General features: G+C 44.0%; 1 protein-coding gene across 4 annotated transcripts in view; it reads left to right on the top strand.

Annotated features, from left to right (window-relative positions):
• LOC129633733 (neuronal acetylcholine receptor subunit alpha-7) overlaps positions 1–14102 on the top strand; it is a 148829-nt gene extending 134727 nt beyond the window's left edge. For all 4 annotated transcript variants that reach the window (XM_055555634.1, XM_055555636.1, XM_055555637.1 and 1 more), the window contains 3 exons: positions 758–844; positions 4361–4470; positions 9730–14102. In XM_055555634.1, the coding sequence (XP_055411609.1) occupies positions 758–844; positions 4361–4470; positions 9730–10248 (716 nt within the window). In that variant the 3' untranslated portion in view covers positions 10249–14102. The remainder of the gene's footprint in view (positions 1–757; positions 845–4360; positions 4471–9729) is intronic.
• Positions 14103–14559: the final 457 nt, after the last annotated feature.

Here is a 14559-nt window from a genome sequence, read left to right as displayed (position 1 = left end):
GCATCCCAGATAGCTCTGAGGGAATGCTCCAAAGAGGTAAGGAAGAAACTAGGATATATTTAGGAGTTTTTGCCACAGACAGAGTAGTTGAAACATCAAAAGATTACTATTTAAAAACCAGACTTCTCAAGTTAATAAATTTAGTGCTTTCCTATGCTTGGGAAGATGCAAAGAGTCTGGGTTCACTGAAATCATTCCTGTGATGTATACCTGAGCTCTCCAAGACCAGTATCCTGTGTTTTCTCATCCTGAGTGTCCTCAGGGTGCACCATCTGGGAGTCTGCAATGTGATGGCTTGATGGCTGCAACATCTATTGTTTATTGATATAGCAGGTGATATTTTTATTCATAGGGCTCAGCTTAGGCACATAAATGACTTATCCAAGGTCTCACAGCTAGTAAGTAGCAAAGTCAAGACCAGAAGCCATGTCTTCCAACTGTATCTCTTGTTTTTCCTGCTGCTTGGAAATTACCTCTAGATACTAATGTATTAATAATAAAAGAGATATGTGTGCTGAAGTCAATGATTTATTTTGAGATGTTCTAAGTTCTGGCTTCTAAGTTTATCTCTCCAGGGATTTCTCAACAGTCCTCAGAAAAATGCCCATTCCTATGAATGTAGAAAACCAGGCATTCCATTTGGTGTTGGGAATGTTAACGGCTACCACCCTCATACCTCCTTTGAATCTCAGGTTGCCTGGAGTTCAGGCCTTGCGTTCTTTTCTGTCTCAGGGCTCAGTGTGTGTCTCTGTTTCAGGAATCACAGTTTTACTCTCCCTCACCGTCTTCATGCTGCTGGTAGCTGAGATCATGCCTGCGACCTCTGATTCAGTGCCCTTAATAGGTAAGCAAGCAGCCGGCTCCTCTAAAGACCTGGGCTTCGACAGTGCCTGGGATTTCCCAGCACAGGCAGAGAGCAGAAACATGTCCTCCAGGACCCCAGAGAGCTGCACACCACCCCTTTCTGCTATGAGGGGATGACTTGCTTTAATTACTCAGAGTTGACTCATGGCCTCTGCTTACCTGGGCACACAGAAGGGGACAGGGAATCCAGCTTTGTGGTTTGGCCTTAAGATGCAGAAATGCCCCCTTTCCTCCCACAGTGCACCTCTCCACACACTTGTTATGGAGCCAGAGATTTTTACCATCAGAGATTCATTATTTTAGCTTGAGTCACTGTTTTTCCACAAATTCATTGTCACACTTTAACTCTTAGCTGTTGTTTCCCGAGATAACTTGACATCTCTGTAGAAAGTTAAAGCTTGTGAGAGAAGGTGAACAGGACAAATATATTTTGGCCGCATGTTGGGCTACACCCCACAGGCCTCCCAGCCCTGTACTTGCCCAGACTTTAGACAGAAGAAAGAGCCCAGAGACACCAATGGTTTGATAGATGGGAGATCTTACACGTCTGAAGCAAAAGGGTTATGGAGTGACACCCCATCAGTTACCTAAGAGAATTGAAGTCAGATTGGTCCATTGGTTACCAGGGAAACCAGTGAAGGGTCACAGCCCTCTTAGCCCTTTGGGCTGAGTACCTTCAAGGTACAGAGGTCTTCTCTTGTTAAATTATGAATCAGGAGCCATTCTAATCTAAAGATTTAAACAATCACTAGCTGGCTATGGGGGAAAAGTCTGTAGGTATTTATTGATTAGCTCTGTGATTAGGGAGACAGTCAGTCATGTGAGTGTGATGTAGGTTAAGCAGGGACTGGTCCAGCAAAGGGGATGTAGAGAGAGCAAACAAACCACACACAAAGGCAGGTGTAAAGATGATCTTCTGCCCAGGGAGAGATAACAAACACAGGAGGCAGCATCACCTGTTGCTATGCACCTCTCTGGACTGGACTGAACTGGAATAAACAGGAACATGCAGAGCAGGGGTGCTCAGTGGCCCAGAGAGGACCCAATACCCTGGCTATTGCAGTCAAGGTTCAGTTCCTGGTCAGGAAACCACACCTCCAAGCCAGTTGTGAGGACAGGAAGCAAACATTCTGCCAGTAGATATTAGGTTTGATGAGAGTCCCCACTCCCACTTGATGGTGGAGGTCAGAAAGAGAAAAGCAGTTTATACAGTGGCAGTCCTGTGTAGTTAACCAGGGGTAAGTAGGAATAGGGGTCCTTACGTGATACCCTCAGGCTTTACTTCACAAATTCAGAAGCCAAGGCCCTTCTTCTTGGAGCTTCCTGGATGTATAATATTTGACCAGAGAGCCTATAGGTATAAAGAGCCTCTATGGATGTCATGTTTTTCTCAGAGCCATCCCAGAAACAAGTATACTTCAACCTGACCTTCTGACCCCATCCTTTAACTTTTAGTAGAGACCTGCAGCAGAAACCACCCTTAAGCAGGCAGTCAGCAGGCCCTGATGTCTGATGAACCCACAGGCTCGGCGGGTGCCTAGCCCACATCTAGAAGAATGGAATGGCCTTCTGGAAGGCCTTCTAGAAGAAGGACAGCTGTTGGCCTTCGACCTCTGTTGTCAAGATTTCAGCTGTGGCATCCAGTCCCCCTGGATCTCTGTAGGTCACTGTATGAGTCTGCTAAGGCTGCCACAATAAAAGTCCTCAGACTGGGTGGCTTACACAAGAGAAATTTATTTGTTCCTGGTTTTGAAGGCTGTGCGTCCAGGATCAAAGGGCCAGCAGGGTTGGTCTCCCTCCTTGTCTTGCAGACAGGTACCCTCTGCTGTTCCCCGAAATGGTCTTTCCTCTGTGTCTTCACATCTCTGTGCCCCTTTGAGTTCCCAAATTTCCCCTTTTTATGAGGACACCAGCCGGTTTGGGCCAGGTGCCACACTAACGTTCTCACTTTAATTAATCTCCTCTTTGAAGGCCCTCTCTTAAAACATAGTCACATTCTAAAGTACTTGTTGTTTAGAATTTCAATGTACAAATTTTAGGGGTACACAGTATGCAGCCCATAACAGTCATGGTTTGGTCCCCCTTCCCTCCCCTTCCCAGAGGTCCCTGATGCTGATGTCAAGTCTCAAATGTCCTCCTCCAGTAGCTCCTTGTATGTTCCTCTTGGTCTCCATCGGAAAGCAATGAGTTCCTGCCTGCCTGGAGGGTAGGAGGTGTTTTTAACCAAGTGTATGGCCACATACTTAGCCTTGTACAAGGATGTCTGTTTAAGAGCTCAGCCCCTTAGTGGATAGCCACAATGAAGGTTTATCTATTTATTGCATTTATGTTAGGATAATTTATTTTTTTGCTTGCTTAAGGCATTGATCATACATATTTTTGCTTCGTTATTTTTAATACTCGTTTTGCACTTGAATCCATGCTTCTAATCCCTTTTTTATTATTTTTTGAAGTATGATTGATTTGCAGTATCTTGTTGGTTTCAGGCATACAGCACAGTGGTTCAGTTTTATATATATATATATATATATATATACTTTTATATATAGTTTTTCAGATTCTTTTCCCTTACAGGTTATTACAAAATGTTGAGTAAAGTTCCCTGTGCTATACAGTAGGTCCTTATTGGTTATCTATTTTATATATAGTAGTGTATGTGTTAATCCCAATCTTCTAATTTATCACTCCTCCACACTGAAGGTTTAATAATCATAGTTGACAGTTAAAGAATGCCCACCTGTGCCAACTTTTTCCTATACCCTTGGCCCATAAAATTGTTAATCTCTGCACCAACCCTGCAGAGAAGGCATTTCTGTCCGTGTTATACAGTAAAGAACCTGAGGCCCAGAGAGGCTAAGTGGCCATTTAGGCTCACAGATGACAGCCAGTGTACCAGGAGGGAGCTCCATGCTGCTGCTCACCTGGGCCAAGGTAGAGAAACGCATCCTTACCATCAAAGCTGAAGCTGATGTTCTCAGCCTGAAAGGACACTGCAGCTGACCTCTTCCTCAGACTGGCCAGCTGGCACTCCCCGCCCCCATGGCCCTGAGTTGATGGAGCCAGAGCCTGCTGTAAGTAGAGTCATTTTCCAGGCCTGAAAAGACAGCTGGGTGGCACCCGATCTGCCCTTGCTAGACCTCTGCAGCCTGCCCACGGCCTGCAGTCAGAACTGTCGTGACCCCTCCTCTGTGTACCAGTGGTTTCAGTTCTGACAGTGATGCTTCCTTATCAGACAACCTTATCACCGTCCTGTGAGGCGCACTTAACTTTCACCAAAGAACGAAGCAGTCAGGGTTCCTGAAAGTTCAGCCAGCTGGTGAGGCTGCTCACCAGGACTGGAGGAGGCAGCTCTGTATGCTGTGGGCTGTGGGCGGCAGGCCTGGAAGAGGTCACGCTGTGCTCTTGAGCCTCACTCCCCAGCCCCTGGTCAGGATGCCACCGTCTGGGTTCCCCGCACCGTGCTGTGGTAACACCCCTGCATCTGCGCTCTCTGCAGCCCAGTACTTCGCCAGCACCATGATCATCGTGGGCCTCTCTGTGGTCGTCACGGTGATCGTGCTACAGTACCACCACCACGACCCCGATGGTGGCAAGATGCCCAAGTGGGTGAGTTCCTCCCCAGCAACTCCGCCAGAAGAGGGATCAGGGTGCCTTCCCCAGAGGGGGCTCCGAGGATGACATCTATTTTTAAAAATCCCCTAGAAAACTTGGATTCCGAAACAAAAAGCTACAGTTCCTCACATGTCTGCATATCTCTGCATCCAGGGGAATAGGGTGAGTGCTATCAGGATCCCACAGGGCTGTCCTTACAATCTGACATCCCAGAAATGGGCTTAGGTCACTGCTCTGCACCTCTCACTGAACAGTGTTTCTAAACCTCCTTTCTGCACATACAGTGTTAGAAGCAGCACAGAAGACGACAGCTGCTGGCTGCAGCTTCAAAACAGAATGAGGAGTGAAAAGAGTAAGAAACAGTGAGCAGTGTACACTTATACATTCAGTTGTCGACAAAATAATCAATAAACAATAAGAAGAATAGAAAGGAATTTTATCAAACTGAGATCTAGCCTGGAAACCAGCTTCCCAGATGACTCTGAGAAACTGCTCTGGAGAAGCAGGGTTTTCAGCACAGTTTTATATCTTGTCAGAACAAAGAACATTACAAGTTGAGGTTACATTTCTTCAAGGTAAAAATAACAGATCAGCCTGTACACATTGATTCAGCATGGCCTTGGTTCCTGAGAAGGGAGTCTTATCATCAGAGGGCTGGCACTGACATTCCAGGAAGAGAGGCATTTAATTTTTATCATGGACATACTTTACTTTGGGTCAGGGTGCCCTTTCCTTTAATAATTAGAGCAGATGTACAATGTATGTTTGATAGGCCGTAGGCTATTTTGAAAAGTGAAATCACACAGTTGTGTCCGACTCTTTGCGACCCCATGAACTGTAGCCTATCAGGCTCCTCCATCCGTGGGATTTTCCAGGCAAGAATACTGGAGTGGGTTGCCATTTCCTTCTTCAGGAGATCTTCCCGACCTAGGGATTGAACCCGGGTCTCCTGCCTTGTAGGCAGACGCTTTACCGTCTGAGCCACCAGGGAATTCAAGTTAACTCATGTATAAGCCAGAATGACTTCCCTCCATCTCAATATATGAAACTTTATTTTATCACAATACACATAGGAAAGTCATTTAACCAAAAGTCTATAAAATAAAGGTAAGTGGTTAACAGTGGTGACGGGGGATGTGATAAAAGGAAATGGATGGAAAATAAACATTTGTCATCGTAGCCCAGGTCAGGCCCCATGGTCCCCACATTTCCCAGCACTGATGGCTTGTGATGTGTGCTAATGCTTCTCAAGCCACGGCTGTGCTCCATATAAGTCCAGCGTCCAAAACACTATACCCACTCTTGTTTCAGTTCAGTTCAGTTCAGTTGCTCAGTCGTGTCCGACTCTTGAGACCCCATAAATTGCAGCACGCCAGGCCTCCCTGTCCATCACCAACTCCCAGAGTTCACTCAGACTCACATCCATTGAGTCAGTGATGCCATCCAGCCATCTCATCCTCTGTCATCCCCTTCTCCTCCTGCCCCCAATCCCTCCCAGCATCAGAGTCTTTTCCAATGAGTCAACTCTTTGCATGAGGTGGCCAAAGTACTGGAGTTTCAGCTTTAGCATCATTCCTTCCAAAGAAATCCCAGGGCTGATCTCCTTCAGAATGGACTAGTTGGATCTCCTTGCAGTCCAAGGGACTCTCAAGAGTCTTCTCCAACACCACGGTTCAAAAGCATCAATTCTTTGGCGCTCAGCTTTCTTCACAGTCCAAATCTCACATCCATACGTGACCACTGGAAAAAACATAACCTTGACTAGATGGACCTTTGTTGGCAAAGTAATGTCTCCGCTTTTGAATCTGCTATCTAGGTTGGTCATAACTTTCCTTCCAAGGAGTAAGTGTCTTTTAATTTCATGGCTGCAGTCACCATCTGCAGTGATTTTGGAGCCCCAAAAAATAAAGTCTGACACTGTTTCCACTGTTTTCCCATCTATTTGCCATGTTGGCAGACCTTGGTTGGGGGCTGAGCAGGGCATGGACTTTTCCCACCTCATGTGATGATGTGACCAAACCCCCAGCCAGAGCAGAGCTGTACCCCAACCCCTCACCCCACTTGTTTCTGGGGCCCCACAAACCTTCCAGTCTTCCCGTCCAGAGAGCAAGGCTTAGGGACCACTGGGAGCTAAAGAAGCCTTCTCATGCCAAAACAACCCTGTCTTTGCTGACCCATAATCTTGAGTCCAAGTTCAGAGTCAGTTTAGGACTGAATGCAGCTGCAAGATGTAAAATGCATTTCCTTAATCTCCAGGAGCAGGGAGTTCCTGGGCCTTCTAAAAGTATCCATTGCACAATAATTTACAGTTACACAAAAGTTAACTTAAGACCTTTTTTTTCTTTTCTTTTCTTTTTTTTTTTTTAAAGAAATTGGCTTTACAGAGTGACTATCCTTGAATTTTTTTCACAGCAAGTCCTCATACTTGATAACTCTCTCATGGCATCAGCAATGGGCTCCCCAAAATGGTACAACCTCTCACATAGGTCATGTCACCACAGTCTGCAGGCTTGTTTTGAGAAGTCCACTCCCCACCCCTCAAAAAAAAAAAAAAAAAGCTGAGACATATTTGTGTACATTCACGTACATTCTCTTCTGACTTAGAACCTTGAAAGACCTTCTTGTCTATCCACCCATCTGTTTGAAATAAGATTTACAAGTATCAGAAGTCAAAATCAAAGAATTATACATAAGAAAATTCTGCTCCCATTCCTACCCCTACTTCCACCACCAATTAATAACCGTTTCAATTAATTTCTTTTTCCTTCTAGTATTTATGCAGATGCCAAAATATAAACACATATTCTTATTTTTTCTGTTTTGACTGTCGTACAGAGAAGGAAATTAAGGCAGTAAGATACAAAACCATTTTTAATGACCTGGTGAAGAAGGCAATGGCAACCCACTCCAGTATTCTTGCCTGGAAAATCCCATGGACAGAGGGGCCTGGTGGGCTACAGTCCATGGGGTTGTGAAGTCGGACATGACTGAGCGACTTCACTTTCACTTTTCACTTTCATGCACTGGAGAAGGAAATGGCAACCTACTCCAGTGTTCTTGCCTGGAGAATCCCAGGGATGGGGGAGCCTGGTGGGCTGCCGTCCATGGGGTCGCACAGAGTCGGACACGACTGAAGCGACTTAGTAGCAGCAGCAGCAGCAGCACTTTACTGTTCCAGAGAACTCTAAATTAGAGCTGCTCCTGCTAAGTCACTTCAGTCATGTCTGACTCTGTGTGACCCCATAGACGGCAGCCCACCAGGCTCCCCCGTCCCTGGGATTCTCCAGGCAAGAACACTGGAGTGGGTTGCCATTTCCTTCTCCAGTGCATGAAAGTGAAAAGTGAAAGTGAAGTCGCTTAGTCGTGTCCGACCCTCCGCGACCCCATGGACTGCAGCCCACCAGGCTTCTCTGTCCATGGGATCTTCCAGGCAGGAGTACTGGAGTGGGGTGCCATCGCCTTCTCCACTGAATTAGAGCATATGCTGGTTATTCACCTCTCAGCACAAGAACATGTTGAAGCAATGGTGCAAAGCAAATACAAAATTTGTATTTCTCTTTCATTTTATATAACACACTGCGTTTTTCTTTTCTTTCTTTCTATGTGTTTTTGAAACATAAACAACCTCCAAGGAGCTTTCATTATAATCTGTTGCCATGAAGAAAACACTGCCAGCGCGGTGGCATTATGTGACATTTGCACAGCCAGAAACAAAACCCTAACCTAACAGAAGAGGTCACAAGCACAGACTGAAACGTGCCAAGAGGATAATCTCATCTTCTGAGATGCTTTAGCCTTGAAAGCTAATGATTCAGGCCATAAAATTCAAAATAGATTTAGCTTGAGCTGTGCCCCAGGGGATGCGCGGACCCCCACGTGTGGGGCAAAGCAAAGCCCTGAATCTGAGGCTCAGGTCTCCCTGCACCAATGTGTCGGTTTGGGCACATTCACAACCCATGTGCTTCCTTGAGTTCTGGCTCTGGCTTTCTGGTGCCTTCCCAGTGGGGGTTGGGTTAAAGTCATGGGGGCTTGCGGAGAACCTAACAGACAGACCTTTTTATGGATGAGTCTGTGGAAGTCAGAACACATTAGGTGACTCAGACTCACTGTATGACCTTGAGCCAGTTTATTCATCTCTTTGAGCCTAAGACACTTTTTAAAAAATTTATTTTATTCAAGTATAGTTGATTTACAGTGTTGTGTTAGTTTCTGATGTAAAGTGATTTATATATTTACATATATATATATATACACACACACACAGTGCATATATATGTGTGTATACATCAGCCATAAATGCAAAGGATTTGAGCTGATTTTGTACTCCATCAGCAGAGCTAAAATATTTACCATCTGGCCCTTTAAAGAAAGTCTGCCAACTCCAGCTTCAGACTCCACAGCACTTTGTCTTGTATCATCTCATTCAGTCTTCACTGCAGCCTAATGGATTAGGTTAGAGGTTCCTAAGCTGCCATGGTTCACAGCACCTTTCATGAGTCAGGGTTTTGTGTTTTCCAGAGAGTACCTAGGACAAAAGGAATACCTAATGGTTCTATAAATAAAACAGGTCAAAACAACTTACTAAGTACTTATGCCCTGACAACTTAGCACCTGTCGGCACAGCAAACCTCACACCTTGGGAGCATGCTACCCTGCTTGTCTGTTCCATGATGACTTTTTTGGCACTTGGCTTTTATCAGGACAAGTTCCAAAATCTGCTTTGCAAGGGTAGGATATCATGCAAGGAATGCAGTGATCTAATGTAACAGTCTGGACTGCTTCAGGCTAGGGATGCACATGGTGTCTCAAGTCTCACAGGGTTGTCCTTTAAAACTTAACATCTCCAGGGGTGCCTTTATGAGTTTGCTGCTGCACACTGGGGTACCTCACACAGAGCTGAAGATAATGGTCCCTAGTTCCAGATGTAAAATGCTGTGTTCCCCAGCTCAGGGCTCCCTTGAGAAGACAACCCTCTTCACCCACACAGGCTGTCTTCCCTGAGATGGCACTGTGCCCATAGCTTCTTCCCAGGGTGATTTTCTGCATTGCTTTAGCATCACCTCACAATTGATTGAACCATCATACCCCGTTGGCACTGCTTGCCTGTGTAAACTCGCCTGGGAAGGTGTGGCGACCTGTCACGCCCAGGGTCCACCCCCACGAAGTCTAGCAAGTATTACAGTTGTACCCCCTTGCTGTCAGGATCAGCTGTGGGCCCTGCCCAGCTCCTCTAAGACTGTGCTGTCTCCGCAGACCAGAGTCATCCTCCTGAACTGGTGCGCCTGGTTCCTTCGCATGAAGAGGCCGGGGGAGGACAAGGTGCGGCCGGCCTGCCAGCACAAGCAGCGCCGCTGCAGCCTGGCCAGCGTGGAGATGAGCGCAGTGGCGGGGCCACCGGCCACCAATGGCAACCTGCTGTACATCGGCTTTCGCGGCCTGGACACCATGCACTGCGCGCCCACCCCTGACTCAGGGGTCGTGTGCGGCCGCGTGGCCTGCTCCCCAACCCATGACGAACACCTGCTGCATGGCGGCCAGCCCTCTGAGGGGGACCCGGACCTAGCCAAGATCCTGGAGGAGGTGCGCTACATCGCCCACCGCTTCCGCTGCCAGGACGAAAGTGAGGCCGTGTGCAGCGAGTGGAAGTTCGCGGCCTGTGTGGTGGACCGCCTGTGTCTCATGGCCTTCTCCGTCTTCACCATCCTCTGCACCATCGGCATCCTGATGTCGGCACCCAACTTCGTTGAAGCTGTATCCAAAGACTTCGCTTGACCCAGCCCTGGCTCCCAGCGTGTAGGACATACACAGATATGCCATGATGATGGCTTAAAGAGAACTTGGGATGGCTGATCCCACAGCAGCATTAAACCTTGAAAAACATACATGTACCCCATCGCTGTCATGTCTGTTTCAGTTTCCTTGTTACTTTCAGTAATGGGATCTCAGCACGTTTCAGTTTAACCCTCTTTAGTGGGCCACTTGATATCCTTGGAGCCGTCCTTATGGTCAGCAGGACCCCCAAGAGGTAGTTTTGTCCATCCCACATTGCCTGGTGAGCCCTTCAGAGGTTGGGGTAGCTCAGGACTGACTGCCAGGGGAGGCCTGGACAGCGGGTTTGCATGCCTGCATGTCACTTGCCATGAGGGCCTACATGAAAATTCATACCTGCTTTTGCCTGTGTACAAACCTAAATTGAAGTTAATCACAATAATAAACCACACTCAGTAAACCCATCAGATGATTGATGAAACAAAACTAAAAACCCAACTACTCGTTTTTCTTCAATTCAGACTTTAATTTTCTCTACCAAAGACAGTTGATAAACACTTCTATGCTATGTCTGCACTTTTAAAAAGAGACAATAATAGTTATCTTGTAAATTATGCTTTTGCCAGCCTGATTTTTGCCAACTTACCCTCTTGGGAATCAGGATGTACACAGGTGTGTGTTGATTCTGAACCAGGACCAGATTCAGTCAAGTCGGGGGAATTTCTGTAGATCCCAGATGCTCTCAAGCTTCCTTTGCTGCCCCTAGGCACCAGGCGGTTGAGTGAATCTGTTGTAGAGGACAAGTAGAATTCTATTAGAATTACCACCCAATGTAATAATAGCTGAAGCTAAATTAAACCACCTATGTTTTTTTAACAGTGTATTAAATGTTTCACATATATTGGAGTTGGTTAGCCTTATAAAACTTGTGGATCCATACAAATGCACAACATAAAGTCACCAAAGTATTCCATGCATTTTCTCCTTGTGTCAGGGCTAAAAGGCTAAAAGGCTCCCTGTGTTGCAGGAACTGGGGAGGGGGTGGTGTGGCTGATGGCTTTCCTGAATGGCAGACCAGTGGTGGTTAGCAGGAGAGGCTGATAGACTAGCAGTGGCTGCATACCCAGTAACTCCGGTTTCTGGTTTGGCAAGGCTCAGTTTATGCACCCCAGCTTCAGCCCAGAGAGCTGGCTGAATGAGTAGATTCACTGGAAGCTTGTGTTTTGAAAGCAAGGGGGACTTTCTTTTAAATCCAAGTGGTGATGCGGTTCTCCACTTAGATTTTCTACCTGACAGTCGTCACTTTGCTTCTCCCATCTTAACTGTTGAATGTGATCAGAGGAAGACACAGGACAAGACAGTCTGTCCTGTTCTGTTATTTCATCTAGTAAACTCGCAGAGCTCAAAACTGCCGAAAAATGCCTGAACTCCTGGGGATCTTTAATTTGCTTCTAACCCCTGAAATGGCTACGTTATGAGGGAAGATTTGATTTTTCAGAGCACAAGAAATTGCGTGCCCTTCTCCAGCATTTAGTTCGCTCATTTTTGGGTGGATTTGTGTGCACTGAGGAAGATGGAGGTGTGTGCCTGCTCTATGTCTATGTGTCTGTGATAATGTGTATGTGAGAACCTTCAGAAAAGGTACCTGGTTTACAGTGAGAAAGTTGATGAATAAGGGCGTTCCAGCATAATGCCGTTTGGAGCAGGGCTGTCCTCAGAGTACACTCATTCTATATGGAGTAGATAAAAATGCACATTTTTTTTCTCTATTATTAAAGTGTCTTTAGAAACAACTAGAAGTATTTTGATATATAAACAGAGTACTTCATTTCTTACTGCTATTCCAAGTTGAGCCCTACTGCATTTTGCTTTAATAACAAAACCTTTTTTGTTTTGTATTTTATACAGAAAACATAAAAAGGCAAACAGAAGGAGTTTGGATTTTGACCATGCAAATAACTACTCTGTGATTTAAAACGTAGTAATAAGGAAAAGATGCACATGTAGAAAGACAAGTATGAAGGGCTGAAAATAAGTGCCCCACCACCATCCCTGCCTTATCTCCTCATAGGGGACCACCAGTGAGTGAGCTTCTGGGGAGGGACGGGCATTTCCAGAAAGAAACAAAGGAGAGAGACCAAGGAAGGAGAAAGGGGACGTGGAGAGAGAACCTCCTTTTCTGTCCATTTCTAGAACCTGTGCTGTGCGCAGTGCCCTGCACTTTGCTTTTTTCATTGGATGTTAAGAGATCTTTCCATAACAACATACAAAGATCTACCTCATTCTTAATGGCTGCTTAGCCTTCCATTGTCCCTGTGCACTAATTTCTTTGATTAGTCTTTTATTAGTGAATCTATAGAATATGTCCTGTCTTTATTTTTATACACAGATCTAGAATTAGCATCCTTGTACTTATATCATGGCATACTTTTGTGACTGTATCTTGATATCGATTGGAACTTGAAAATGGAGTTGCTGAATTTCAGACTATGTGTATTTAACACTTTTGTCAATTATTGTCGGATGATTCTTCAAAAATTGATCTGTGGTTACACTTATCAAAAGTATAATGAAATGATCAATTTCTCAGTTTTCTCAAACAGCTTTTATTCTAGTCTAGTGAAGAATAATATTACAATATTATTCTTAGTTCACTTTATTAGGAGTGAAGTTGAACATCATTTCAAATGTTTTCTGGTCACTTTTTGGTAAATTTATGTCCTTACACAGTTTTGGCTCTTTCTTAATTAACTTGGATGTATATTTTGAAAATTTTCTGTCTTATGTCTTGAAAATATTTTTGTCTTTTGAGGTTCTCTATTGATTTTCTTATTGTCACATATATAAAATTTAAAGTTTTATGTTGTCAATTTATCCTTGTTTTCCATTTTAGATCCCAGAATTTGTTTCCAGTTCTAAAAGACCTTTCCCATTCTAAGATTATAAATAAATTTACTCATATTTTCTTCTAAATCCTTATGGTTTCATCTGTTTATCTTTACCTACTTTTACCTCCCAGAAATTCATTTATTGCAGGAAATGAAGGTAAAGATGTAATTTTTTTTCCCTTCAAAAGTTTAGTAAGTTATGCTAGCAAAATATTTAACAGTGCATTCTGGTATAAAATTATATAGTCTTTTCCCCCTTTGTTCAAATGCCACCTTATTTGTAACTAAATTCCTCAAAGTGTTTGAATCTACTTCTGTTTTATTGATTTATCTCCCTATGAATTCCTTTAATTTCTGAGGCTTCATTCCTATTAATATAAAATATTCATATTAATATAAATATTTTCAGGTCAAGGCTCCTCGGAACACTTGCCTCTCTTTCCCTTTAACTGTCTTCCTCATACACACATAACTTTTTTTAAAAAATGGGGCCACAGTGAATTTGTAGATTAATTGTTTTCCTATCCAAGAATGCTGCCATCCAACTTATATTCAAATCTCGTGTCACTCATAGAGTTCTACGGTTTTGTTCAGATAGATCCTATGAATTTGTTATTGTCTATTTCTAGATATTTTATCATTGGCTATCATTTTCAATGGAATAATTTTTTACATTTTGTATTCTCACCAGATATATAGGATAGTAGTTGATTTTGTATATCAGTGTTATAATCAAATACCCTAATTGTAATTTCTTACTGTTTCTAAGATTTTCTTTTGCCTCCCCCTTTACACTAATTCCCCTATTTCTTTCTCTTAGCCAACTGCATTTGAGAACAGTATTAAAGAATAGTGATTCAGGCTGCATACCTGTTCCTGACATCAATAGGATGATTTAATGGCTCACCATTTAACTGGAATGAAAGCATGTGTTTTGCTTATAATAAACAGTATCTGTGTATTCTCAAAGTGTTAAGGCTTTCTGGGGGAAATATATGCTGGGTTTTTTGGGTTGTTTTTTTTTTTGTCACAACCTTCTCAGTATCCATGGAGATGATTAGAAGGGTTTCCCTTTGCTCTTATAGGACATAGTATATTAATAGATTGCTTCAAACCAATCTGTGACTATGTTCCTGAGATGATCTCTACTTATGGTTTTTGCTATCCATTTCACATAGGAGATGAATCATTCTGCAGCTTGCTCTTGTGTGCAAAACAGAAAGAAACCAAAGAATGCTGTATATTCTGCAATCATTTACTGGGTTTTAGAATCATCTTCTACTTAAGTGTCAAATGTCTCACCAGGGTGGGGAGCTGTCTGGGCATACACTGGGGTGCTTTTGGATTTCTCCCACTGGGCATGTTAGGTCCTGGGGCATTTCTGAGTCAATTTTGGAACATATTTTTTTTTTAGAAAATTAATTTT

Source organism: Bubalus kerabau, chromosome 19, assembly GCF_029407905.1.
Source record: "Bubalus kerabau isolate K-KA32 ecotype Philippines breed swamp buffalo chromosome 19, PCC_UOA_SB_1v2, whole genome shotgun sequence".
NCBI classification, from domain to species: Eukaryota; Metazoa; Chordata; class Mammalia; order Artiodactyla; family Bovidae; genus Bubalus; species Bubalus kerabau.
This window is presented reverse-complemented; position numbering and strand designations above follow the sequence as displayed.